This window comes from Calonectris borealis, chromosome 3 (assembly GCF_964195595.1).
Source record: "Calonectris borealis chromosome 3, bCalBor7.hap1.2, whole genome shotgun sequence".
In the NCBI taxonomy this organism is placed as follows: Eukaryota; Metazoa; Chordata; class Aves; order Procellariiformes; family Procellariidae; genus Calonectris; species Calonectris borealis.
In genome coordinates this window covers 47,303,103-47,330,692 of record NC_134314.1, presented here as the reverse complement: position 1 = coordinate 47,330,692, position 27,590 = coordinate 47,303,103, and the positions used below count along the sequence as shown (strand labels likewise).

Here is a 27,590-nt window from a genome sequence, read left to right as displayed (position 1 = left end):
GAAAAGAAAAAGGATTATAATACAAGAAAAATTTGGTTGATCCATAAAGATATTTGCCATTCCCTGATTGAACTCTAGCCAGGCATGATCTCATTGGATACCCTAATGGAGGTCTTTGTTCCATTTAATGACACTAAACAGTATTTTACTTTGTAGGAATCATTTCAAACTGCTTTTGTTCTTCTGTGTTTCTGAGTTTAGATCTTTCTGGGTAAAAGTAGCTGCTTTTTTTTTTTTTTTATTTTTACATTGGATGAAGATGAGGCAAAATCTAGGGGAAGCAGTTTTGATGTAATTTTAATAGCCCTCAAGTATTTGTCAAGTATTAGCTGAGCTATTGCCACTGTTTCATTTCCTGTTTGTCTTCCCATTGGATTAAACCAGCATGATCATATGGTCAACACACAGTATTCAGAAGTTATCACTGAGTAGCTCCATCTGAATACATTCCATGAATGACTTAAACTTGTGCATTCTTGGTCCAATCAAAAAATAATTTGAGCTTCATTCCACCATCATGTAAAGAAGATGACTGACCTTGCAATTACATTCCCCCTTCTTCCCCTCTTCTCTTTTACCGGAAGATAAATATATAATATTTTCAGATTAAAAGTAATAAACCTTTTAATGCACAACTCTACAAAATATATTACCTGTCTTTGTGATTGTAAAGTCAGCTAAGCCCTCGTTTTCTGTTCTTCAGCTTGTTAGAAGTGCTGGCTGACCACTTGAATGCTGAAATTGCTGCTGGAACTATTACTTCTAAGCAGGATGCAATGGATTATATCACCTGGACTTATTTCTTCCGTCGACTTATAATGAACCCAACGTAAGTATAAAATACAAATGCAAGTTAATCTAAAGGTAATTTGAGGGTAGAGTTGATCCAAAGGTGATCCCGCTGCTGTTGGAACCTAGAATACTTTGCAATCTCCAATGTTAGGAGCATTACTGGCCCACACATGGAATAAAACTTGTGTGCACATTTTTTTAATATTTTTTTCTCTAAATATAAATGCATTTCTTGGCAGATAACTTTACAATTTAGTGACAACTATAAAATAGCCTTATTGAGAGGGCTACATCAGCATCCCTAAAATAAAACTCCAGATTATCACATTCCTTTAGGTATTGTATTTATAATGTGTTACTTTTTTTTTAGCTACCACATTGATATGTTCTGCCCAGTTTTCTGTAGAAAATCTATTAAGACCTGGATTTTCCTAATAAATGAGAGAATAGCTATCAGCTGTTTCTCTGTGATAAAGTTTACTTTCATTAGGGTATCCTGGTGAAACCATGTGTGCAATATTTTCAATGATTGTTATCATCTTGCCTAGCTCCAGCTGGTATGCAGATCATTCTGAGCTGTTCCAGCAATGTAGCCTGCCTTTGCCACAACATTGTTTTGGGTAAATGGTATGTTACCTATCATGTGATCATTCACCCACCAAATAATGTGGCAAATAAAGAATTAGGCATTTATAGCACTAAATATTTCTTGATGTACTCCAGAGTGTTGTATTTCTGAATCATGTTAACGTCCATAACATTTGACTGAATTTTCAGCTGGGTTCTTTGTGGGCAACTGCTGGTGGGAGCCAGAAGGTGATAAAATAATTTCTTTTAATTCTTTTTTAGTCTTCATTAGTTTTGAATTCTGCATCTAGTCCTATGCTGACAGTCTCCCACAAAACAGAATTTCCATCTAATCTTCTTGGGAAATAAAAAAATGCAGAGTGTTAGAACTGTAAACTAAAGAAAACATATTCAATTCTCTCACTTCATAACTAACAAAATGAATACATTTATGTGGAAGGTATTTCTCCCCTGAGAGTGACAAACAGCTAAATTCTGGTTTTGTCTAGGTTAGATGTGGGTAAAGCTGTGCTTAGTTGTATGACACTGGAATTTACACATGATCCATACTACAACTGATGTTAAAAACTATGCCACTGCAGACACTATTCTTTTTTAGTATAAAGAATAAGTAATGTTATTTTAAAATGTTTTGCTCTTTAATTGCTGTGCTAAAGTGATTTTGTTGATTTGTCTTTGGCAAACTTTGATCATATGGTATCTGTGGTAGTTAGATTTTTAAGACACAACATATAGCCCAAAAGTAAGTGTAGAATATAGAAATGTAGTTGTTTGATTTAACAGGCAAGCTCTTCGCAATATAAAAGAAGGTTCCCACTGGAGTATGAGGTTGGCATGTTTACTGATGGTCCTTTTTTCTCAGCAGTTTCTTTAATGTGCAGTGTTATGGAAAGCTAAATCTGAAGTTATCACAATATCAACTTTTAAGCAAAAGTTCTGCTATTCTGAGAGGATTGTGGCAAGAAAGTTAGGGGGAAAAAAAAGGAAAAAACCCGCTATATTTCATAGTGAGATGCAGAGCCTTTGTAGTGAGAAACAAGATGAACAGATCTTGACTAGTCATGTCCATAATGGCAGGATAAGAATGCATATTGAGGTTTCTAATGAAATTGGAGTCTTTCATTGGAACGCTACACATGCAGGTTGGAACAGTTCACAAGTTCTGCTTTTTTACCCCCTGTCTCATCCACACAGGGGTACTCAGCATTCCTTCTGTACTCAGTCATGCAGGGAGAAGAATGAAGGACATTATTGACTGTGTCAAAGAGGTCACTTCTAGATACCAAGTGCAAATGCAATGGATATGCACGATTTCCATTCATTGACATGATAGTAAATTCTATTAAGTTTCATCCAAAGTTCCTAAACTAGCCAGTTGGTAGAGTTCCTGGATCTGTGGTATTTTCAGACCTCCTACAAGGCAAGCAGTTCCGGCGTGGTCAGTGTTTGAATGAGATACATCAAAGGAAAACTGAAGAGTTTTATGAAGAGAAGTCAGTGATAGTTGAGATAACTTTTAATAAATTGCAATATAGTTTACTGTGCCATAGATGAGCATATGAAATGATTGATATTACCAAACAAGAACTATTTGTGGCCCTTAATAATCCAGAGGTTTTAGGGTTTATTTTTTTCACGTGAGTAGGAGCACAATGGCTGAATTTTGGTTTGGGTAGTTACACAATACCTACTCAGTGTCACTTGATACAGTGTTCTTTATCATGTCCTGCCCCAAAGCAATTTTGTTGGCTTTCTCTTCAATGTGAAACAAGAACGATTTTCCAGTCAGCAGGTGATTGTACCTTAGTGGTGAATAAGTAATTCCCGTATGCATGATTGGTAAATTGCCTTGGGATTCATTGGCATAAAAGTCACTGCATATGATGCTGTAAATCCCCAAAATAATGGGCTTAGATAATATGCAGAAGATTTATATTCTCATTTATTGCCAGTTTTAGCTACTTGTGTATTAAACCTGCATAAACAAATCTAGGATCATTCTATTCCAGTCCAGTATCATAAAATGCCTTACTGAATGCCTACAATTTGTACTATTTAAGTAATGTTAATGTACCTTTGTTGTGAGATGGAGTACAAAGTATCCTTTTGCTCTAAGTACCGAGGTTTCTTCTAAACACGCAGTCATTACAAAAGTTTTTCTGGCACACTTGAGACGATTTGTTAGACTTGTAATAATGGCTTTTTTAATGGTGTTACTGAAAATCTTTGCATGTTACAATACTTCTTTTCATCAAACCATTTTAATTTTCTTGTTTGATGAACCCCTGTATCTTGAAACCTGTGAAATGGGTTTTAACTGTCTAGTTAAAAGGAGTAATTGAGCTGTTGATTTGGGGGAGTGGAATAGCTGAGTGCTAGTTTTGTTCAGAGGCATACTGACTAGTCATGTGCATGTTGTTCAAGAGATGATGAGAGGGGTGGTCCAAATAAAACTGTTTTATCAAAGTCTATCAGTCTTAATATCCAGAGTTTCTTCCCTGAACTTTCCCTTCCCCAAAGCAATTGTTCTTAATTGTAGAGGTTTCTGAATTTGCATGTTAAGTCAAAGTTTCTGTGCTACTTCAGTCAAGTACTACAACACGTTCTCCATTCCACATGCAACTTTAGTCGATATGTTCTTTACTTAGTCAAGATCATACAAGACAGATCAGCAAAGTGCCATGTTCTTCGAAAGGGGCTATTTTGAGAGGCTCGTCTATCTCCTTCCCTTGGCTGAAATTCCTTGACTATTGCATTCTTTTACCCTATAAAAGATTAAAATCGGCAACTTTCTACAAAAGAGAAATAGCTACGGGAAACATTTTCTGTAAATCAGGTTATGATATTTTCCAGATACATGTGCAGTAAAAGAGAAATAGAAATTTACAACATATGTAAAGTTAAGCAGAATCAGCTTTCATTTGGAAAGTTAATTTTTAGATATTCTGAGAGCCCACATCACATCACTGTTAAAATGTGTGTGGTTTTTTATGTATTTATAAATATATATGAGTGTGTCTGTGTATACGTACACACTTATAAAATCAGTTTTCTACGTAAATTCCTTGTGAAGACCTGAAAAAAAATGTTTTGTTAATTCATTCTGAGAATTATTTTTCAGGGTTTTTTTTTTCACTTTATGTCAGTCTTACGAAGTTTTCTGGAATGAAAGTATAATGTAGCATAAATTATAATTAAGTTATCTCAGACTGATGCTCTTATCATCATACACTTATATTTTATGTTAAATTTCCTTTTCTCAGTATGATTAGCTGCGCATGTCTAGTAACATATGAATAAAACATCTGAATAAAAATTACGGTCATATACTATTCCAATATAGTTTCTGGTATTGAGGTGACGGCTAATATCAGCCAGTCAGGATAAAATGATATGTATTTCAGTGACAAAATCACAGTTATTCAGAATTTTAGGGCTAGATTGGAATTATATCAGAAGGGGGGATTATTGAAGAAAGTTAATTTAACTAAGGTTAAGAGATAAAATGGAAAAGTTTGGCAGTAGCTACTGTGAATAGAAGCTAAGAAAGTGCAGGTATGTTACACTGCAGTAATTACCAATATCTGTATTTTGAGTTGGTAAACAGATATTTCTTTCTTTTACAGTCACATTTAGATCTGTGTGCATATATATACACTTCATAAATAACAGCTATAGGCATTATTACGAATTTCATAACAAGAGCTTGTTCTTTTAAATTATTGGGGTCACAGTGATGTGGAAAGTACAGGAATGTAGTTCATGATATGCGTTTACCAAACTATCCACACGAACAAAGTTTTTCTGCTTCTCTCAAACTGGGAAGCCCCAGGCTGCTGAGTATTTGAGCTGCCTCCTGTTCCCCAGTCTGCTGCAGTCTTAGGTGAGAATGCAAAGCTGAAGACCCCGCATCTCCCCATTCAGAAAGCAAATTCAGGTAGTTGTCTTCCTACTCTTGGATATGATTTACCTGTACAAATTATCTGTTGGAATACATTATAGAAAAAAGAAATGCCCAATCAATATGTAAGCAAATTTACATGTCCCTATTACCTCTGATTTCTCATCTTATGAACGCATCTTCAGAGGTAAACTTTCTTGTAAATATTTTAATTAAAAACACTGATGTGGAGGCAAATACCTTGCTGATGTCAGAGAAACTGGACTTTTTTTGATCTTCTTAAATAAACACAATGTACAATATACTAAAAACCGATTAAAGATAGCAATGTATCTATTTCTCATACCTGGCATAAGCAAATACATGGATGCAAGAAAATACGATACAAGTAAAATACAGGTAGAGATTACAGTCTGCAGCATTTGTGCATGCTGCAATGCTTTTTAGCAAGCCAGTCACGGACTCCAGAGTCAGTCAGTGATGCCTTAACAACAGAAGTGAGTTGGTACATTGGTTCATAGCTCTCTGGCTATGAAGGTCCATCAATTGTGCCATATACTCAGTACCATTTCCGTGGAACCATTTGAAGATGACAGCTGCTGAAGGCCACAAGCTGATGAAAGTAAAGACAACTGATGACTGCAGTAAAGTAATTTACAAAAATTATTATCTGTGCTTCCCCCATACTTGCTCATAACAAAATTCTGCTTTCAGGACTGTAAAATCTCAGAAAGCACACTTTCTTGCTATCAAGTGAGTGCTGTAGATTCAGCTTTTTTGTGCATTTGTTTCAAAAGGCCTTTTGACTAACAAGTTTTTTCTTTTAATATTTTTGGCTCTGCCACCGATTTTCATTATGTGTGTCACTATTACTACCGTATAATCTGAACATAAAAAACATGCTGCTGTAACAAATGACTTCACAGCATTGACAGTTATAGCAGGACCATTTCAAGGCTGATGAAAAATTTCCCAGAGAGATCTCAGGTCAGGTTTACATAAGCTAAACAGGAAATGATTGCCACCATTCACATTAAATCCTAAATGTTTTGTGTAACTTCATCTACATTTTATGTTCCTGCACGTCTCTCTGTCTTTCTCAGCTGATGAAATTCCACACTTCCTTAGATTAGAGAAATAAGTTCATGTTTCAGCGTTTGTTGTTCTTGCTAAACGCTACAAGGTTTGGGATTTAAAATATATTATTTAAAAGACAATAAAAAGTTCCTTCAGTTTTTGATTGTTTAAATTTTACATACTTTGTAAATTTTTATGATACCTAGGGGTTTGTTATTGCTTTTTCCCAATGGACTACTAATGGAAGTTAGCCTGTCTAGCCCATGTGCTAGATGCTGTTAGGATAAAACTGCCTTTGACTTTCACACCTCTCAGGGGACGAGTAATTGTTGTGTTCAAACAGCCTGTAATTGTGATCCCGCTGGCTTTCTCAGTACGCTTCTGGCTATTAGAATCATTAAACAACTCAGCACCTGTTAACAGCATTGTAAATATTCAACCCTGCTTGTGTGCAGGTTGAGTCCAATATAGGAGAAGGCTTACAGAGCCCAGCCTCATAAATTAGAGTTTCTGACAAGTCAATTATTGTGAAACTGGGCTTCACTGTGAAATAAATGAAATGGTGTGCTGATAAAAAGGTAGGCTGTCTGTTTATAGCAAAGGGAAAATAATGACTAGATGATTCAATGCAGTGAGCATGAAACTGCATTGTTTTTATTCTTTATCTGTAATTAAATAGTTAGGTAATATAGCTTCATAGAGGAACTCATATATGATGCAGTTTTTATACTTGGAGCATACCAACATGCCAAATTCAACTTGCATTTATGCCTGTGCATTCAAAATACTGTCTAATGTCATGATACCTCTTTTTCGCTAATGATTTTAGCATAGTCTTTCTAGATGAATGGCTTTGCTTTTTATTAGGGGAAAATGTTCTGAGTGACCAAGAAGCTCCTGTGGGTGTGCTCAAAATTATATTTACCCCATTATAGATAGTAGTTAAAACGCACTGGTACCACTTCACTCAAGATTACAAACCATTTAAGATTTTTCTTTACATTGTTTTATTTGCACTAGGCAGCTATATTTTTACTCCTCTGACAAAAAATTACCAAAAATCAGCAAATTTAAAATTCACATATCTTCTAAAAGGCATTATAATGCCTACCATGATTACGACTAAAGTGTGAAATACTGCAAATTAGGCAGAGCACAAGATAAAATCTGTTTGAATTACTGTCTTAAATTTCAGTCTCAAAAAATAATTTTAGTGTATTGCCCATATCTCTTCCTTTGTTTTATCAGTATTCATCATCAATGTTGTGGTACTGCAAATAATAGTGCTGCAATGATACGGTGAAACTCTGAATACCGTGACAACAAAGTGCCTTAATTAGAATCATTTCAGTGGTGTTATATTCAATTTAGAGAAAAATGCTAATGAATCATTAGTGGTTTAGATGCATAAAATAGAAAATCATTTCACATCCTTAAACATCTTACGTAGTTAATTTGCTCGATTCTTTTCAGAAGGTAAACAAAATGTTACAAAGTAATTTCTGCTAATAAACAGAATCTAAATGTGTTCAGTGATAAGATGTCAGGTAGATAAAAGGTTCAGATGGAAATATTGAGCATTTTTTATCATTACTATATTACTTCAGTAAATTTAAAAGGGGACTCATGAAAATTAAGTTACATTGAAAACAATGTTAGAGTACTTTTGCTACAAATAAGTTTTCTTTGCATAAGGCTGATAATGTGTGGCTGTCTACCATATAATATGTTTTAGTCAATATAAATATTTCTTCTATTTTGTTTTGGTTTTGGACAATAGCTATGTTTTAAATAGGTGAGATCATCTCACCATGAACCCATATAAAATATCAGAGAGTTGAATACTCTACTGCTGTATATATACACTTTGTGGTTGTCTAATATAGCTGTTTCCTGCTATCAGAACAGATTTTTTTAATCTTTTTGTTACGGTAGTAGTGTTTTACTCCAACTTTACCCAATTATAAGTGAACATTCAAAGTATCAGAGAATTAACCCCATAATTTGGGATTAATAACAAGGGAAAAAATCTGGAAATTACTGTACTGCTATTTAGCATGAAGGCTTTTTTCAGTTTTGCTATTGCTATTCAAAAAGATAAATGTTAAAAACTCTGTTTAAAAAAATAATAATGCATATCATATTCTGTTAATAAAACAGTTATGGAAGGATGCTTGTCATATATAAAAACGCAATTCCATCTTCTGAAATTTGCTAAAACAGCAGCATTACAGTAAACAAAATAGAGCTTAAATCACAGAATGGGATTCATCTGCCCAAATATAGCATCAACAACTGAACTGATTGTCTAAACTTCTTTTTTTTGGTCAGTGACTACATTTCACCTCATCCTAAAGCAGATCTATAAAATACTTCAGATAAATAGCATTCTGCAAGCACAAGTTTCTCTCCATTGGCAGTGAAGGGAGTTAAAAAGACTAACTCAGGTGTAGATGTAACTATGTAAAATCAGCTAAAATTAATCTCAGCACACTGTTTTGTTCACCCTATACAAAATAACACTGAAAGAACCTAATCTCCGTTACAGCATGTGGTATTGTTTCCAGTGGGGATGCCGAGTACATCGTAACTGTAGGAAATTTTAGTAAAACAGCTAGTATGAACAAAGGAGCATCTTCATCGTTGCAGCAATCTCGGTAGTCTATGCGTGCTACAGTATTTTACAGAATTAAATGGCACAGGGCCAACATTTTTTGCTGTGCTTTTTAACATTTCAATAAATCATCAAATTTTTTGTTTGTTTGAATTCCACTTCGAAATTGCATGATTTAATTGCTCTGCTTAAATTCAGAATTTTTAAACTATCTGAGCATGCTCAGTTTTTCTTTACTGCTCATTGAACTTAATTGTTACTTTCTGAATTGGTGCCTTTGTTGAATCTAGGACACAAGTTTTTATTACATTTTTATCTGGAGTTTTCTAGGTAAAAGCTCTCCCTGAAATTATTTTAGTTTGTGTGAGTAAGAATCTTATAATACAGCTTAAGTTCTACGGTTAGGAGTGCAAACTTCAGTCACTGGGTCTTTTTTATATGCTGGCATAACAATATGTTTTGACACACATTTAAACATTTTTCCTTCATAGGGATAACTAAAAATGATTGTTACTATATATAGTTTATATGAACATGTGAAGTAACCACATTAACAAATACCCTATTCCTGGTTTTTTAGCAATTTTAACTTTGAGAATAAAATTACACGGAAATATAACAACAAACACCAACATTTGGATTGGTGTAAGGTTACTTTTTCAAGAGATGTCACTATATGCCTAGTTTTTATTTTCAGAGTTCCAGGATTTAAGAACAGTTGCTATTCTTGGTGGATTTTCTTCCTTTCTCTTGAAGTTAAAATACAGTTACTTGTGTTAATATTGCTTGTTCACTTCCATACTTATATAATCAGGAAAATATACTTATGCAATCAGGAAAATTTTCCCACTAACAAAATATAGCCAGTCCAGTTCTGTTTGTATCAACCTTTCTATTAATAGGCAGATAAATCACCATCTTTCCATAGGTACATGCTTGTATTATGTTGGTTACTCCCACAAACTATTTAAGAATCATTAATTTCTTGTTAGACTATATAAGCGAATAGTTCTGTGTTTAATTGTTTAATGTGGATATTGCTGTTCCAAGTGTGTGTGCGTATTATAGCAGCCTTGTAAGTTTCCTTACAAGACATTATTGTTAAAAATCTTCAGAGTATCAAAAGTATTTGTGTAATGCATCTGTTTTCAATTTATCTAGTTACTATAACTTGGATGATGTGAGCCATGACACTATGAATAAGTACCTCTCAAGCCTTGTTGAGAAATCCCTCTTTGATTTGGAATGCTCCTACTGTATTGAAATTGGGGAGGTAAGACTAATCTGTGCCTTACAAGATTCAGTAACGTACATGCTCCTAAAAGTTGGGAACAGCAAGATACATGCTCCTGATTTGAGATGTTAGAGTTTGTCTGTGGAGCTATTTGCAAGACTTATGTTGAAAACTGAGCTTAATTGGGGTTGCAGCTAAATTATGATGCTAAATAATTTTTGCTATTCTCTCTTATAAAGTAGTCTTAAAATATTTTACAGTTTTGTAGGAGCCATTTATATTGAACCATGTAGGAACCATGTGTATTTGATTCCTCTTCTAACAGGATAATCGCAGCATTGAACCTCTGACATACGGCCGCATTGCTTCCTATTACTATTTGAAGCATCCAACTATTGGGATGTTCAAAGATCAGTTGAAACCTGAAAGCAACATTGAAGAATTGCTCTTAATTCTGACAGTAAGTGCTGATATTTTCTTAACTTAAACATATGTAACTGATGATTCTTTAAGACACTTACAAGTGTATGAAAAAACACCCCGAAATTAAGAAAAGCCTTTCTTTCCTGATCTGTAATTTCATTTTTTGTTGTTTTGAGTAATATACCTGAATAATTTTTGATGTTTCAAGTGTGTCATCTAATCAGTACATCAAAATTACTGTATACACCTGTTTCTCTTCTTATGTCCCTTTATAATGTTCAGGATCTATACAAATCTAATATTTGGTTTTTTCTACGTTAGGTATAATACTAAAATGCCAGAATAGTATCTGCATATCAACATCCTAAATCTGTACCAGGGCCATCACTTTGCACTGGGTCAATCTGGAAGATGCAGCAGCTTTAAGAAGTGGGGGAGACATATGGGGAAGACCTGTTTCCTAAAATGCCTTCTTTTCCTTCACCCAGCCACCTCACGATCCCTGAGGTCATAACCTGCAATAATGCCAGCTCATATGGTTAGTCTAGTGATTGTTTAATAGAGAAGTACAGTGCAAGGCAAAAGATTTTAGGGTACAAATGTGGAGACACGGTGTACAATGCAGCATGATAGTATTACATTCTCATCATAAAAGAATCAGATTTTGCTGCGTTTTCCTTTTGAAGTACTTAAGCAGTTATATCTACAAAATCTTCTTTTCAGAATGGTATAACTCCACTTGTACACACGTATTTGAAAACAAGAAGTGCCTGAATATTGTTCAGGAAAACTTACTTCTGCCCACTTATGATTACAGTCTCTGTTATATTATATATATTTATACAAGTGGCCCAAGTTCTTTAATATTCTGATTTCCAGCTGTTAACTTCAAAATCTAGAGTCCCATCTTGTAGTATTTATGTATGTTACTTTTATATTCATTATTGTTTTGACATGCTGCCAAAATTTCTCAGAGGAGAAATACAAGAAGAAAAATTAAAATAGTGCTGTTCAACAGTTTGCATCTCAACAAAATCTGATCAGCATTTTATGACACTAGGAAAGCCACTTTTCTAGTACAGAGACTTTCTTTCTGATAAATTTAAATCACCTGCTGCAAACATTCGGAGTGTTACAGCTCAGAAATAAAGGCCACAGTAATCTTTTATAATGGAAAGTGTTAGACAGCCTAAATAGGGGAATTGCTATCACTGACCCTGCAATATCTGTTGTTCTGTTGTCAGAAAGCTTTGCAAATTATATGAAATGAAATTCAGTGTATTCGGCTGAATTCAAAATGGTAATCAACCACAATTCCTATATATGCTGTATGTAAAATAACTGAAATTTTAAGAAGAAATACCCCCTAGTGAACAGAAATTAAATAATATAACGTTGAGTATTCAAGGTGAGAGCTTTACTCCAGCTGCTGTCTCTTTAAAATGTCGTCTTCTCTCTAGAGAAAATTTTCTCCACCTAGAAACTTCAGAATTTTTTTTCAGATAAATTTGGACAGGGAAAGTTTGAGAATAACATTAGCAGAGATGGGGGACATTTTATGACACTGCCTAAGCTAGTGAGCAGTATATGGAGGATGAATGATGGAAGCAGAACCTATCTGACTATCTTATGTGAGGGCTCCTCATCTATTTGAACAGTTTGCATCCATGAAGCGCAAAGGTAAATGGCAAATATTTCTGTTGTAGATGAAGCCTAGGACCCTACTGTTGGGCAGAGGTTGTAAAATTTAAAATTAATTAATCTTGCTTTAATTATTTCTTATTTTTTTCCTGGAAATATAGTCTTGGAAGTTGTCCATTTACAGTCTTAAGAGCAATGAGACCAAAAATAAAATCGTTTAGGGGTCAAAATGTGCCACATGTCAATTTGAAAGATGAAAAGGATGTATGAATGCTGGATGCCACTATAGCTGACAATTTTTCCTTACTTTTTATGCAGAAGTTGATTTTCATAATTACTAGTGGAATTACTATTCTCTCTTGTTGAAGGTGTAAATTGAAAGTTTTTTTTCAATCTGATGTAGTGTTGAAAAGAATTGCCATTTCAACAGAGTTATTGCCAAGGATTCTTTTTTTCCCCCTAAACACTGTGAATTAATGAGTTTTATAATTACAGCAGTTGCTTCACACCTCTATTGTTAACCAATGACATTACATCTGCCTTGCTCCACTGGTGCCCTCTTCCTTCTTATTGAAGCATTTAGCAGTTTTGGCAGTAGGGAATTACATGGCATGGGGTAAGTAGTCTAATTAGGTATAAGTGAAAATCCTGAGGGAAAAGGATATTTAAAAAGTAATTTGAAGAATCTCTTAATGATGCTGGAACTGAAAGCTGTAGCTATAGTACAAAAAGGCCTATTATCATTGCAAAACATAATTATAATTGTGATCATTCTGCTGATCACTCAGTTTTAAAGTTTTGAACTTTGGACTGTGTTATTTAAGAATAACTATCCAAACATTTCTCAAATGCAGTTGCAGGATTTTGCAGATGTGACATGTGGGTATTTTTTTTGTTGGCATTGTTCGTAATCTTGCAAACCTCTAGACATTTACAAGGTGTCTGATGTATATAAGGAAGGCAGAAGTGTACCATTGTAACAAAGAAAATACTGATGATGTGGGTTTGAAATGGGATATATACAAGTTTTTACCAAATTGTCAATGTGTAACTTGAAAAGGAGCAAAAATTTGTTTAAAACAAAACCGGGAAAAAAGCAAGATTGCATTCAAGAATTCAGAAATTTATGATCGTATTAAGGGTTTTAAATCTGAGTTTGACTAAGGGATTTTGAGTTTCAGTGTGTTCAGAATTCAGGATCACTCACCAATGAATTATCAATGAATCTTTGCAACTCATGTGAAAAAGTAGTTTTGAGTCATCCTGTTTCTAGTGCTTATGAGTCTCTCAAAAAAGTCCCTTGATAGCAAGGTTTGTTTCCACTTAGTAGTCAAGACCATTCATAGTCTTCTCCAGGATCTTTTCTCTGTTTTTATTTTACCTTTTCATTTGATCATCTGCCAGCATTTTGCAAGATCGAATGAATTTTTTTCAGTATGGTTTAGGGGTTGAAGTATCCATAACATGAACAAGAATATGGCACATGGGAACAGCCCCACAGTCATGTTGGAAGTATACAGTAAAAAGTGATACAAATAGGTGGGGTAGAATCCCTTCACGCTTTCCCTTCTCCTCTCAGTAAATCTGTACTCGAGATGTTTAATCTGTCTTGGTTTTGCAGTTAGCAGGAGAAGTTCAGATCCAGTTACTTTTGTAACTGACTTGTGCTAATGGACCTGTAATTTTTCTGAGAGAAAATGTTTGATGCTTTTCCATAGAGCTTTCGTTAAAACTTTCCTAACCGTGCTTCAGACAGTAGTAATCCAAATGAGCTTAATCACTGTTGAGTTATGGTGCTTCTTGCATTAAGTATTATTGATGAGGAAGTGTTCATGAATTATTACTGACAAGCTGGATTTCCCTGAGGCACCTAGAGACTGCTTCCTTTTATTCTGAAAGTTAGGTGCAGAGATTAAAACAGAGGTCTAGGTAAAAAACCGTGAGAGAGATGTTGGGGTAATTTTTCTCATTTTCTGTACTAAAGCAGCAGTCACCACAAATCTTTTTAAAATCAAATGTAGGTCTGTTGTACCTTGAGGAAAGGAGGTCTGTCTTGATGACTGATCAGGACTGTGATGGCTAGATCCACTAGCTTCATGATTTTTGGTGATTTCTTACTACACTTATCTGGTTATCTGGTTAATACTCTTATTTACAGAGCAAATACTTTGTCATATCTGTTCATACCGGACAGTGAAGGGGAGAACATTACCATCTTTCATCCCTTGTTTATCTGCATGTTGTCCCTTATTTCTGTTTTTGAATTCTACCTACAAGAGAGAACTGGTTGATTTTCTTGTGCCTACTGCTGTCTTTTATGTAAACTGGTTATAAGGGATGGGTTTCTTTCTAACTGGGGAGCTTAGGGACAGAACAACATGGTGTTTGTGATATAGTGGGGCATAGTATCCATCTTTCTGTGATATAAATATGGGCTTATAAGTTTGGTATCCACATACCTCTTCCCTATATTTCTATCTGATAATTGACATGGTTTTGTTACACTGGCTTGTATTAGACTAAGTATTTTGGAACTCAGCAGAAAATCTGGCATTGCTGGAGTAGCAGATTTGGAAGGTAGAAGGAGGAGGTTCATGAAACAGGTGCTTTCCATCCTAGATACATAGATAACAAAACAGTAAAGTTATTAATGTCTTATCTGTCTTTCATTACGTGTTAGGTATTTGTACTATGAGATTCTAGGTAACTCAGTTAACCTATAGCTTTATTTTCAGGTCATCATTATTGGGACATCCTATTCTAACCAGGGAGTCTTTGTGAATATTTACACTCTCAATCTAAAATAATTTTATTTCCATAGCAGGATTCTATCTAAAAGCTGCTGGTTCAGTCTCCACGAAGGGGCCACAAAAGTTTTGGACTCAGTGATAAACCATCTTTTCAACTGGTCTCCAGTTAGATGACAGGGAAGGAGGGATTAATAAGTTACAAACATATTGTCCAAGGACAAGCTAATGTGAGCTGTTTTGTGTAATATTTTCTCTGCAAGCCATGCAGAAACATTGCTTTTGTTTTTTTTAAGATATTACATAAAACCGGTTTTCTGTTCTATAGCCATTTCAGAAAAAAATCAGATCACTCTTCCTAAGTGTCATTTTCTAGTTTAAATTTACATTTAATTTAGAAGGAAATAAAGGTGCTACTATGATTTTCTTCAAGGCATAAAAGTACAACAAGATTGTATTCATTATGTTATTCTTTTTAAATATGGCATTTCAGTGTCAAGAATAGAAATAGAATCATAGAATCATAGAATCATTAAGGTTGGAAAATCTTAGAACATCGAGTCCAACCATCAACCCAACACCACCATGCCCACTAAACCATGTCCCTAAGCGCCTCATCTACACGTCTTTCAAATATTTCCAGGGATGGTGACTCAGCCACTTCCCTGGGCAGCCTGTTCCAAGGCCTGACCACTCTTTCAGTAAAGAAATTTCTCCTTATGTCCAGTCTAAACCTCCCTTGGCGCAACTTGAGGCCATTTCCTCTCGTCCTGTTGCTAGTTACTTGGGAGAAGAGACCAACACCCACCTCGCTACAACCTCCTTAATACTTTATTATGTATAGAACTTTATATCAGATGAAAAGCAATTATGTTACATGCTAACCTTTAAAGAACTTACATATTTGATTTCACGTATATCGTGCATTCTCAACAATATGAACATGACTGCTGTGGCCACTCTACAAATAGGAACAGGCCTCAGCCATTATGCGTATTTTAGTGACCCCTTATAATAGGAGAAAACTGTTACCTCTTACCATTAAATCTTTTCTTCACAATAAATCCATACCTAGGACTGTTCAATGCATAAATTTCATCCTAAACATAGGCATTTCCAGGATCATTTACTTAACTTTTATACAGCCTATAGAATGTTTTAATATTTTAAAAGATTTAAAATATTTTTATTATATTTTAATATTAATATTAATGGATTTTAATATTTTAAAAGATTTGTGCTTCATCTAGGTAGTATTACAGCGTGTATAATAAGATAGTTTAAATTTGAAAAATGTGTTTGGCTTCATGAAAATAAAACAAAATGCTACAGTGAATTTTAAAAGCATCCAAATTTCATCATCTATATCCAGTATATTCAAAATATCTTGTATTTAGCAGAAAGAGTGCTTACACACATGCGTACTCACACATTAAATTTGTGTTGATTTTTTTCTAGTCCCAGTAGATGGAGCAGTTTTGAATGTTGCTGCAGTACTTGAATATAGTAATTTTTTTCTAACATCATGACACAATTATTTCTTATTTTTCTTTTTCCAAATGATTGTTTGATTTTTAGTTTGAAAGCATCATATGCTGCCCACCTTTCCGGAAAAGCACAATCAGTTGTTAAATCAAGATGACAATGCCCACCACTGACAGCTGACTGAACATGGCATAAGTCTTTCATTTTTATGGCATCAATAATAATGAATTACATTCAAAATCAGAAAATTTAAAACCTTCCCATCTCCAAAACACATGACTTTCTAATCTCCGATTGACAGATCTCCTTTTTTTTCCCTCCGATCTTCTAACTCAACTTCTGTCATTACTTGCCAGTTTAAAAAAACTGAATCAATACTCGGGGAAGTTAAAATCAAACCTATTTTAATGTTGAAGTTAAAGGTTTCTGACATACATTTCCCACGAGGTAGGCCGTAAGACAAGAACTGTTATCTTGGAAATAATATAGTATCTTTTTTTTTTTTTAATTTGTTTTGATTGCAGTGCAGAGTCCAAGGGAAAAACTTGTGAAACTGTATATAGCTGTGGCAGTGGAAGCCAGTAGCCTCAGGCTATATCCCCATTTCAAACAGCTGCTTTAGTAATTGTTTCTGTCAGAAAAATGAGGAAATAAATTCCTTTAACAGGAGCTATAGATGCAGTTATAGCAGCAAAACATTCATGTATACCAATGAAAATCATATTGATGAGCCAGGAAGCTATTACACTTGTATCTGCTAGGGTAGATAGGAGTACTGTCCTGGTCTTGTACTTATAAATGCGAACATTGGCTGCCATCTGTGGCAAATCAATGCTTGTCCTTGGTATATATGCTAGAAGCAAGTTCAGTGATAGCAAGCTTGGTTTAGCTGACTGCTTAAAGCTGCAGGCAATTCAACTGCGCACCACTTTATTTATTTATTTTTTATTTATTTATTTATTTAAACACAAAATTCTTTTACTTACCACTTGGCAGTTAGAATTGTAGCCATAGTCATTATGCGAGTTTTCAAACTATGCATAGTTGTCTACATGCAGCCAATACTTTGCAAAGTATGGAAAATGAAATGGCTTTTTTTCAGTAGTCGTGTCATATGGCTCTGTTTTCAAATATACAATATATTTGTGGAAATAATGTTTGTGTTTCTTGAAAAAAACCTGAAGTTCTAAACTGCATCTTTATTAAGGTAAAGCTGAACATTTTATACTATGCAATACTGCTTTGATAAATGGCTGTGGGTTCTCATGCCCCAGTACTCGAGAAGGCAGTCTTACAAGCTCGGTGTGCCTTTAGCAAGTCAGTACAAGTTCTACCTGCTTTGTGCCTCCCAATTTGTAATTAAAGCGCGATAGGCAAATTTAGGCCCTCTGCAGCCTGCAGTTCTTTTTTCTTCACTGGTTTCCAGTTATTGCCTTTGCTTTTGATAGAATTATACTATTGTACTATAAATTATAGCAGTTACAATTATATTGCTGATGAATTTGTTTTCACAGAATCCAGTTCATTTGGTGACACCAACTCGGCCTTACTGATGGCTGTTTAAAGGCACACAAATGTTTGTCTCTGTCAGCAAAGAAGTTATTGCTCAGACTTGTAAAACTGTTAAGAAGGAAGATGGCATTTTGTAGCTTGTTCTCTCATTGGAACAGAAATTTCAGGATAAGGATTGGTTTGGCTGAAATAATTACATCATACAAGATTGGTATCCAGCATATATTGTTCCTTTAGCGTAGTAGTTTAAAAAAAAGGACATAAGAGGATTACTGATCAGTCCTTAATGAAGTATCTGACACTTGTATTTTCCTATTTACATTTAGATTCTTTCTTCGTCTCATTTTCTTTTTTTTTTCCTGATGGAACCTGGCTAGCTTCAGAAGGTTGAATTTTATTTTAAATGTTGATGTTCTGTATTATCACAGATGAACTTTTAAGAAATCGGTCTCTCCTATTATTTGCCTAGTATTTACAAGGTGCTTTATTTCACAATTACTTAGGTAGCTCATGCTAGCTGTAATGTTAGAAGAAATTGCAGAGGGATTTTTGCTACCAAAAGGCCAAAACTTTTCTTAGTATTTGAAAAAGTTAATATATGTGTTTGTAAATTTAGTATAGCGTAGTAAGCTTGCTTTTAGAGAACAAACAGTTGCAGATTTTCTTCACCTCTGCAGCTTAATGAATGTGGGCCAGGCATCCAGCAAAATACTGGAATTGTATGTGAAAACTGTTAAATTATGCACTTTTCTAAGTAATTTTATCTGGGATGGTGCTCGAATACAGCTTTCCTTAATTTATAGTCGATCATTGTCCTGTTTCCCATCCCTCTCACAACAGGTCTCTTAAATCCGTCTCCTGTCAAGGTGAAGGCATGCTAACTATGGTCGCTTATATTTATTTAGTGTGTGTATGCACGTCTACTTACAAAATATTTTTAGGTACAACTGATGCATACAATATTAAGAAATTTTATCTTAAACATATTAAATCATTGAATGCACGATATTCCGTAGGTTAATGAGATGAATTCCAACTGTTTTATTATTTGCTTAAAGCAGCAAGCAAATGTAAACAACATGAGGTGTAGATAATAGATTACTTTTTCTTTTGTTTATGATTGTCTTTATTTACTATATGCAGTCATATAAGATGCTAATTTTTAATACTTCTTTAGCTATAAGAATGCGTGTTTGCTTTCTCTTGATTCACACAGAACAGATGGATGCTTGACTGCCTGCTAATCCACAGCTGGAATGGTTTCAGCGGTTTCCACGTTGCTGGGTTAGAGTGGCTTTTCTAGTGGACTGAGAGGGCAGTAAGAGAGGGATATCATTATTCATCAGTATCCCAGTGGGATCGCTGCCAGCAGAGATTAATTTTTTCTGTTATGCTTGTAAAACAAGCTCAGGTGGAGTCTCTAATCCTCAGGGCACGGGTGGCAGATCAAGGAAGATGCTACAAAGCTAGTTAATTTTCAGATTCTAGGGGAAACAGAAGCTCTGTTAGATGTATAAATACATGATTGCAAATTTAAGTAGCTCAAATCCAAATGGGATCTTCCTAGACATCTGGTACTGAAAATCTCTGTTTTCTTTGTCTTTTAAAAGAAGTTCTTAAAACTTTACACCAGAGGCAAAATATCTGCAACTCTCTTAATCGTCAGTTATCTTTCCATTTTAATTTTTTTTTCAATACATCTCTTACAGTGTACTTTAGATGAATGCCTTTATTTACAGGTAGAAAAGACATGGTATAAGTCTGTGTAGGAACACCGAGTTTACAGTATTCTCATAAATTTGTGTGCAGTGAACATCACCAAGAAAAATTATCACTTGCCATCCAAAAAGAGTTAGATTTGCCCTAGTAGTGCATGGTAGGTCCCATTCAGGTAATGGGATGTTCTGTTAAGGTCAAGTGTCGTCCAAGGGCATTTTTGCCATGTTACTCACTGTATCATACCTCACCTCATTCATAACAGAAGTGTTGATATAACTTCTCAAATCAAGCACACCAAAATACTGACAGATTGTCTATTTGTTTAACAGACTTCAAATATTTTCCCTTTTACTGACTTTTTTGTTTCCTCAGTGATCACCCCTCTTCCCCGCCCTTGTAATTATCAGTGTCTTCCGTCTCTGCATTACCTTGTAGCTCTTGAGTTCTTCAAAACATTGGGTCAGATTTTCAAGCACTGTTAATCCACATAGTTACACTGAAATGAGTGGAGATGTGCCAGTTTTTATCAGCAGGGAACTACCCTTATTGAAATTTACTTGCGGCAGCTGTCACTTCCTCTTACAGTTGTGTTTTCTTATTATTATATTAAACTATTTTCATTTAAAAGTGCTCAGAGTGAGACCAGTAGCATTGGCTTGCTGAAAAGACATTGTGTGTGTAGGCACCTTCCAAGTTTCCCATATATTTCTGCCAGTTCATATTGTTCTTCTATTATTCTGGGCTTGAGCCTCTCTTGAACAGAGGCTGCTAGTCATTTCACCACATGATGACAGGTATTCACGCCTGTGAACTTTTTATTCTCTTTTGTCTCTGGTCACATAGTAGTCTAGATCCGGAATTTAATCCAGTACAAAAATGCAGCAGTGTGCATTTGTGGCTCCCCACTAGGGGAGCTGCCACAGGTCAGCAGATCTGAAATCCGGTTTTCAACACACAGAGCTTTTACAGCTTGCCATTAACATATACAGTATGTATGGGCCCCATTTCACATAAAGAATTAGTAGTGCTTACTCCTGTCTCCATGCAGAGTAGCATTAACATAATGCAGAGATCTGTTAACTTCTTCCCTGGGTCTGGGCTCTGCACTGGAAGATCCCAATGGAGGATCAAAGCCAAAGATGGAAAATGACTGATCGCTTTCCCGGGGAAAGCTGTGTGCCAAGATTTGCTATTACAATTTTTATTGCTATCATCATCTCAATCAGTAGTTGAGCCAGCTGATTCAGCCAAGCTCAGCTTCAAAACATGGACAAACGTCCAAATGGAACTGAAGTAGATTTCTCATGACAATCAGACTTTTGAATGTATACTCAGAGAGATTTTCCCAGTTTTGTGTTAGCACATTACTGAGTTCATGCACTGAAAAGCTTTTCTGTATTAGTGCAATACAATTAGTTTCTATACAGCCAAAAATGGTCGGTTTTAAATCTTTCCTATAATATGACTTGAGATTACAGGGGAAGAAAGTTGTGGGTAACTCCCCCATCTAGGTATTAAGATTAAAAAAATGGTTTGATGATAATGCATTCAGAATGTGCAGGTTCAAAGAGTTCTCATGAAAAGTAATAGGAAAAGTTAAGCATCTTGGAGAGACAAAAATCTCAAATATATAATTTCCAGTGATAAAATGCAATAATTCTCTCACATCACTATAATTCACTTTATAAATGGAATTTATACCATTCCATTTATATTTATTTGCTAAGTAACCTATTCTAGGTGAATACTGTTTATGCCATACCAGTTGCAGGTGTTTGCTCTTATTTTAGTCTCCTTTTAGTCTTCTCCTACTTTAGTCTTCTTTTGCATTTATTTTTCCTTAAACTGTGCAAGTGTTACAGGCTTATGATCTTACTTATAATCAATAATTTAACATAAAAACCTGAGAGTGAACTAAAGCCACCTCTATGAAAGTTGTACAGCTTAATACTATGAAAGTACCTACACATTTGGGGGAAAAATGAATGTATTGTAAGAATGGTTTTTATTAGGACTGGCCAAAAAAGTAGCACTGAATTACGATTGTGATCATAAACTTTACGAAATATGGATTGTGAGAGTTAAGACATAAAATCATTAATTCATTCCTTGTTTTAATATGTTTTAGTAAAGTATGCAATTTAAAAAGGAAATTATTCTGAAATTATTCTATAAGCATATTTTTTACCATTTGGTAAACCAGTTACAATGATCATATTATCTATTACTGTATCTTCCTGTACACTGAAACCTAGCTTCTCTGATATGCTTAGGAAACTTAAAAAAAGGGAATTTGACTTTCAAGTTAGTATAGAAGTCCTAATAATGTTTTTCCCATGCCAAATTATTGTTATTTTATATAATCCTCCTCCTCACATGTGCTAGCATGCTTGCATTTTCTTTTAGCAACTCCATGCTGAAGCAGAGGTCTGTAATTTAACTTTGTACTTTAGAAGTTCCCAGATCTGCCAGGTCACTTTCTGCTCCTGGTAGCTAATATTGCTGACCTCTTATTGCTCTGTGTGCAGTGGCAAAGGTCCTTCAGACTCCTGACCTCTGGTCATCAGGAATGTCATCAGTAGTTTGTAGTTTGGATGTTTTAAGTAAGAGGTGAACTTGTGAAATCTAAACCCTTCAGGGTGTTTTTAAGTGATCACTCAACTGTTTCATTGCCCTAGCTTGTACTTTTTATGATGTCTGTAATTCTAAAATTTGTGGTGTTTATCATATGCAGCTATGATAAACAAAAATCAAACACTTGTCTGTTTACAGTGAGAGGTCTGAGAATACTATGAAATACATGATTTCTCTGATCACTAACGTGAGAACTTTATAAGAATTGTAAGAACTTTTAACTTGTATGTTCTTATAAACTATGTTTGTAGGTCCCATTACTGAAATGAGTCCATTTTAAATCCTGATAGTTATAAATTATTTTTTAAAAAGTAATAGATTTACATAATTGCATGTTGATGGGTTTTACAACTTTATCTCTTCAACTTCTCATGCTCAACTGGAAATTTCCAGTGCCCTGACTGGTAAGTCAAATCTAGAGACAGAGCTCAGGGTAGTCCAGCCTCACTATTTTGTTCCTACCTAGTTAATTGGGTTAAGTTTACAATTTGAATTCTATAGGTTTTTTTTTTTTGACACATATCTTTTATCTGTAAAAATGCATTAACTACTAATTATATACTAAATAAAAAAGTTAGTATTTGTTTCGAAAAGATACTGAGCAGCCCTTATCCCTTGGATGTTGCTCTCCATCCTACGCATATCTATTTGTTTTCCTCCTGTCATTTTTCCAAAAGTAGAGAGTGGAGAGTTCTCTGACGGAGCACTAGAGAAGTGGCAAGATCATTTTCCTATTACCCAAGCTGGAGTGGAGAGTTAGGGCAGGCAGAGTCCCCAGTGGGCGGCACCGGTGCCAAAGAGGGAGCCCCTTCTCCGCAGCCAGGGACAGCTGCTGCCCAGGGGCTGCGGCTCTGCCTCCTCTGTGCCCCGTAGCGCAGGGGCTGGCACAGGGCTTTACTTTCTGCCTTTCCTCCCTGCCAGCCACCGAGCCGGGAAGGAAGGGATGGGAAAGCCCCCATGGGAGAGGAACTGCGCTGCAGGGTTGGCTCTAATGTGCTGGATGCCATTTGATTGCATTGCCACACACGTGCAGTTGATGGGGAGACATGTTAGATGGTATGTGAAGGCAAGGAGCATATTTAGAAATGGTCTCTGTGATGAGTTACAGTATCATGTAGTAAATATATTCTAATCTTGCCTGCCAATTTTTGTTTTCTTCTTTTGCATCATGTTAGCCACTCTTCAAGATCTCTACAAAACTTCAGCCTGCTCTGTTGCTTAATGGAGCCTGCCAGGCTGCTCTAAAAATCTGGAATGTCACCTCTGCAAAGGTTGTCTTAAAAGTATATTTTTACATGTGTAAAACAGAGTGAGGAAGCTCTTTGTGCAAGTGTCTGCTGTCTAAAAGAGGGCTTCCAATCTAAATATTCCTGTGTTATGTAGTGGTTTCAATAGGCTGGTAGAAATGACTTTTTTTTTCTTTTTGTCTATAATATGAATCTTGAAAACATACATCATGTTTGTTCAACTGTCTTTAACTGGGATATCGTCCTAGACTTTTTATATCTAAGAGTAAAAAAAACCCAAACATTTAAACTTTGGAAGTTTGAATTATGTCCCGTAAAACTGAGACCAAAGCATATACATTTATAGGCTACCAATAAACTCCTTAAAATAGGAGTTTATAATGGAATCACTAACACAGATACAATTTTCAGAGCAGTAATTCTAGCAAGTACTTCTCCAATTCCATTTTTCAATCTACTTTACTTTTTCGTGTGAACTGAAAAACAACTTTTCAGTTTGGACTTTTTTTCTTTTTTCCTTCTTTTTTTTTAAGCACATGTTTTCTCACATTTATTTGTTTTCTGAATATAAATCTAAGCTTGATTGTGTTCCAGCTGCCTGCCAGGATACATCTGTGTAACTTTAATGTCTTTCCTTATAAATCAAACTCACACTTGAAAATGTGAAGATAAAATGTAGTATAAATATGTTGGTTAATTTAAATAATTTTCATAATATATACTTCTGTCATAACTGTGTCACATAATATGGTCTTGTGCTCTTGGGAAGAGCATGGGCAAAGGAAGATTAACTTTGGAACTTTAGTTAAGCAATTTTTTTCTTTTCCTTGTAATACAGTTAACAAGGTCAAATGAGACTTTTGTCAGCACATGAATGGGGATATATATAAAAAATGCAAATAATTTCAAATGTTTTTAAGTACAGAAGTTCAAGTATCCTCAAAGAAAAATTCAGAATTTGTGAATCTATTATAAGACATTATTATCCAGTTCCTAGCTACTCACAAACTGTCAGTGCTTGTTCTTTCTCTATTTTGACCATGCTACTTTTCTTTATCCTACACTAAAGGTAATACAGGTATCACCCAAATGAGGACAGTTACAGACTGCTTTAAAGATTGGAGTCCAGCTACTTCCTATACACTGTAGCACTCACTATGTGGAAGTGACAGGTCAAGATGTTGCACTAAAATACTCTGTAGCACTTTGTACAATGGAACAAAAGACAATTATATAATAATATTGTTGTTGAGCTTATATTTGCCTATCCAGTTACTTAAAGATCAAAGTATGCTGTTTTCACTTGGAAAAATAAATTGCATATTGGCAAACCTTTGAACTTCTGATAGCAGAGAACTAAAATTTACTTCATAATGTGTTATTAGTGTTAATTGCAGAACAGCTGGAAAAAAACCCACATTTATTTATTGCAGCTTATTTTTTATTTTTCATTCTATGCATTTTTTTTCACATTCTATTCTATGTATGATTTTTGCAGTCCTTCAGCATGTACTCAGACTACCAGAAGTTTATGTAATTTAAACGAAGGTTCGGGTAAAGAGGATGCGATTACTATGTTAGCTAAAAATGATCCTCATCTTTTCTCCTTTTTTATTATTCTGGTAGTTACTTTTAGTTTCTGCAAGATTTTCTAATACTTTAGCTTAATGACTGTTAATTTTGGTATCAAATTTTCTAAGAATGCTTTTCCCTCGTTTCTTTCTACATCAGAAACTTGAAAGAGAGCAAAACACATTGCAGGTTTATTAAAGTTGAAAATGTGGTGTGTTTGGGTTCGCTGTACCTATATAAAGAAAAGGAATGTACAGGCAGTCAGTCAATTCTAAGGCAGTTTCAATAACAGCATCGCTAAAGAAAAGACTACTGGTTCAACTCTGGAATGTGAGAAACTATTTTTGGTTTGTTTTAGACCCTCATTGTTACAAATTAATCAACTGCTCTTTAAAGTCTAGAACTCATTAACTTTATAAGTTTTACTGTTCCCATGACTGAACTTAACTTAAAATATTCAAGTTTACTTTAGTTGCTCACCTTGATCCCATTTCTGTCTATGCTCCACAAGTATCCTCTTCTCTCTTGTAGACAGATGGCAAGATGTAGTTACTTGAGATTTAAAATATTTCAGAAGGTTTACATGTGGTATAAGTTTATAGTTCAGCTCTCACTATAAATCAGCCAAACTTACACATTTTGTGGGTAGAAAGAAAATCTGATTTTTTTTAGCCCTATGGACACTGCAGAGCATAGTACTCGCCATGTTGGATACCTTATTTAAATTTTAGTTCAATCTGACCCCTCAAATGCCTCATAGTACCAGAAAACTGCAAAAGATATATTTTAAAATGGGATGAGTTGTTTACTTTTAGAACGATTCTAACAATTCAAATAAAGGGTGATGATAAGCTGCACATCTGGAACATGATGTTGCAGTCAGGACTCTTAAGATGATTCTGTGGCTGGTGTTATGCAGGAAACAGAATTCAATTATCAGAATAGCCTTTTGGCCTTGTAAAATGTAACTATCGAGTTTATGCAGGTCTACGTGTGACATTTCTCACTGGCAAAGCAAGTTACTGTCTCCTATATGACCCTGCATCGCATACAGGTTGAAACGTAGGTTTGAGAGGACTCTTACACCCTCAAAATGATGCAGCAGTCTCTAATGCCCAAAAGAAGACATTATTGTGAAAGTGCATCACAGACCCATAGAAAAGAGAGATGTGACATGAGTACCAAACGTGTGATTGCAAAACACATAGCTAAAATTCCTAGTTATCTCCTGGTACACTCCCAAGTTATGCTTAACTCTGTAGGTGCTTGTAAACACATTATTCGCACATGGGCTGCCATAGACCTGATTTAACAGAAGAAAAAGGGAAAGTGAAAAATGCACAGCAGTGCTTTGTGGTTTAAGTATAAAGTTTGTATTAAGTTTCTTGACTTTAGAATGAAGATTAATGATTGATACGTAATTTGATCTGTTTCCTCACCCATGGAAGTAAGAACGGTATTCAGATACAATGTACTAAAACAATATATATTATATATTGTGTGGAATAGTTGAAGCTATAGCCTTTGCAGAACAGATTGAGATTCACAGTGAAAAGGAAAACTAAAATGAAAAAATATTGAGTGAACAGCAGGGCCCATTTGAGGTGATTACAAAGGATGTTTCTTTATTCTGCCTTTTCTTGTGCAACCTGAAAACAGTAGCAGGGGGTTACAAACGGAGTTCATCACAGAGTTGTCAATCACTGTCATTTAACATTTTGCAATGGAAGATGTCTTTATTCAAGGACAGCTGGGCAAATCAGAGAAACAGATTTGCAGTTAGTAGTCTGTCCAGCCTACACTAAGCAAACAAGGACAGGGCAGACATACTGGCCTCTCGCATAAAAATATAATGGACTCTGCTGACCTCAGTGCCCTCCATTCAGCTTCATTCTCAGTTGTATAAAAGCTTCACTACCCATTCTCAATTTCCTTTAATTACCTACATGATGCAGATAAGAAAATGAACCTCACTTACTTACAGTCAATGATCACAAACAGGAAATTAAGTAGGCAAGTTGTTTAAAATAAGAGGAGTGTTTTGCAGGTAAATAAAACATGTGCTGGGGAAGAATTAGGGAAAATGCATTTTCAGGAGCACCAAATGGTCTGGAGTGACTTGGCTGATCCTTCTTTCTGCTACTTTAAACTGCAAAGCAAAACTAAGTAAAAAATCTCCTTGGTAAATATTCTTTAAAATATCTTTGAAGGAGAAGCCAGTTAAATAAAAAGAGTGAAGCAAACATGCAGCCTTCTATAGGGCTTAAAAAGATTGTGACCTTAGGTTCAGAGAATAAATGACCACAGTTTTCACAAGAGATCTAGCAGAAACATCCAGGATTAAGCAGCAGTTGTCTCTAGTCACTTCTAATCTGCAGTCGAGATATGAAATAAATTAATGACA

At 35.1% G+C, this 27,590-nt stretch overlaps 1 protein-coding gene across 5 annotated transcripts in view; it reads left to right on the top strand.

Moving 5' to 3' along the window:
• ASCC3 (activating signal cointegrator 1 complex subunit 3) overlaps positions 1-27,590 on the top strand; it is a 285,630-nt gene that overhangs the window by 233,821 nt on the left and 24,219 nt on the right. For 4 of the 5 annotated variants that reach the window (XM_075145562.1, XM_075145559.1, XM_075145561.1 and 1 more), the window contains 3 exons: positions 704-829; positions 10,134-10,245; positions 10,532-10,666. In XM_075145562.1, the coding sequence (XP_075001663.1) occupies positions 704-829; positions 10,134-10,245; positions 10,532-10,666 (373 nt within the window). Of the gene's footprint in view, positions 1-703; positions 830-5,206; positions 5,244-10,133; positions 10,246-10,531; positions 10,667-27,590 lie in introns of those variants that run through there. The other variant, XM_075145563.1, reaches the window with a different exon arrangement.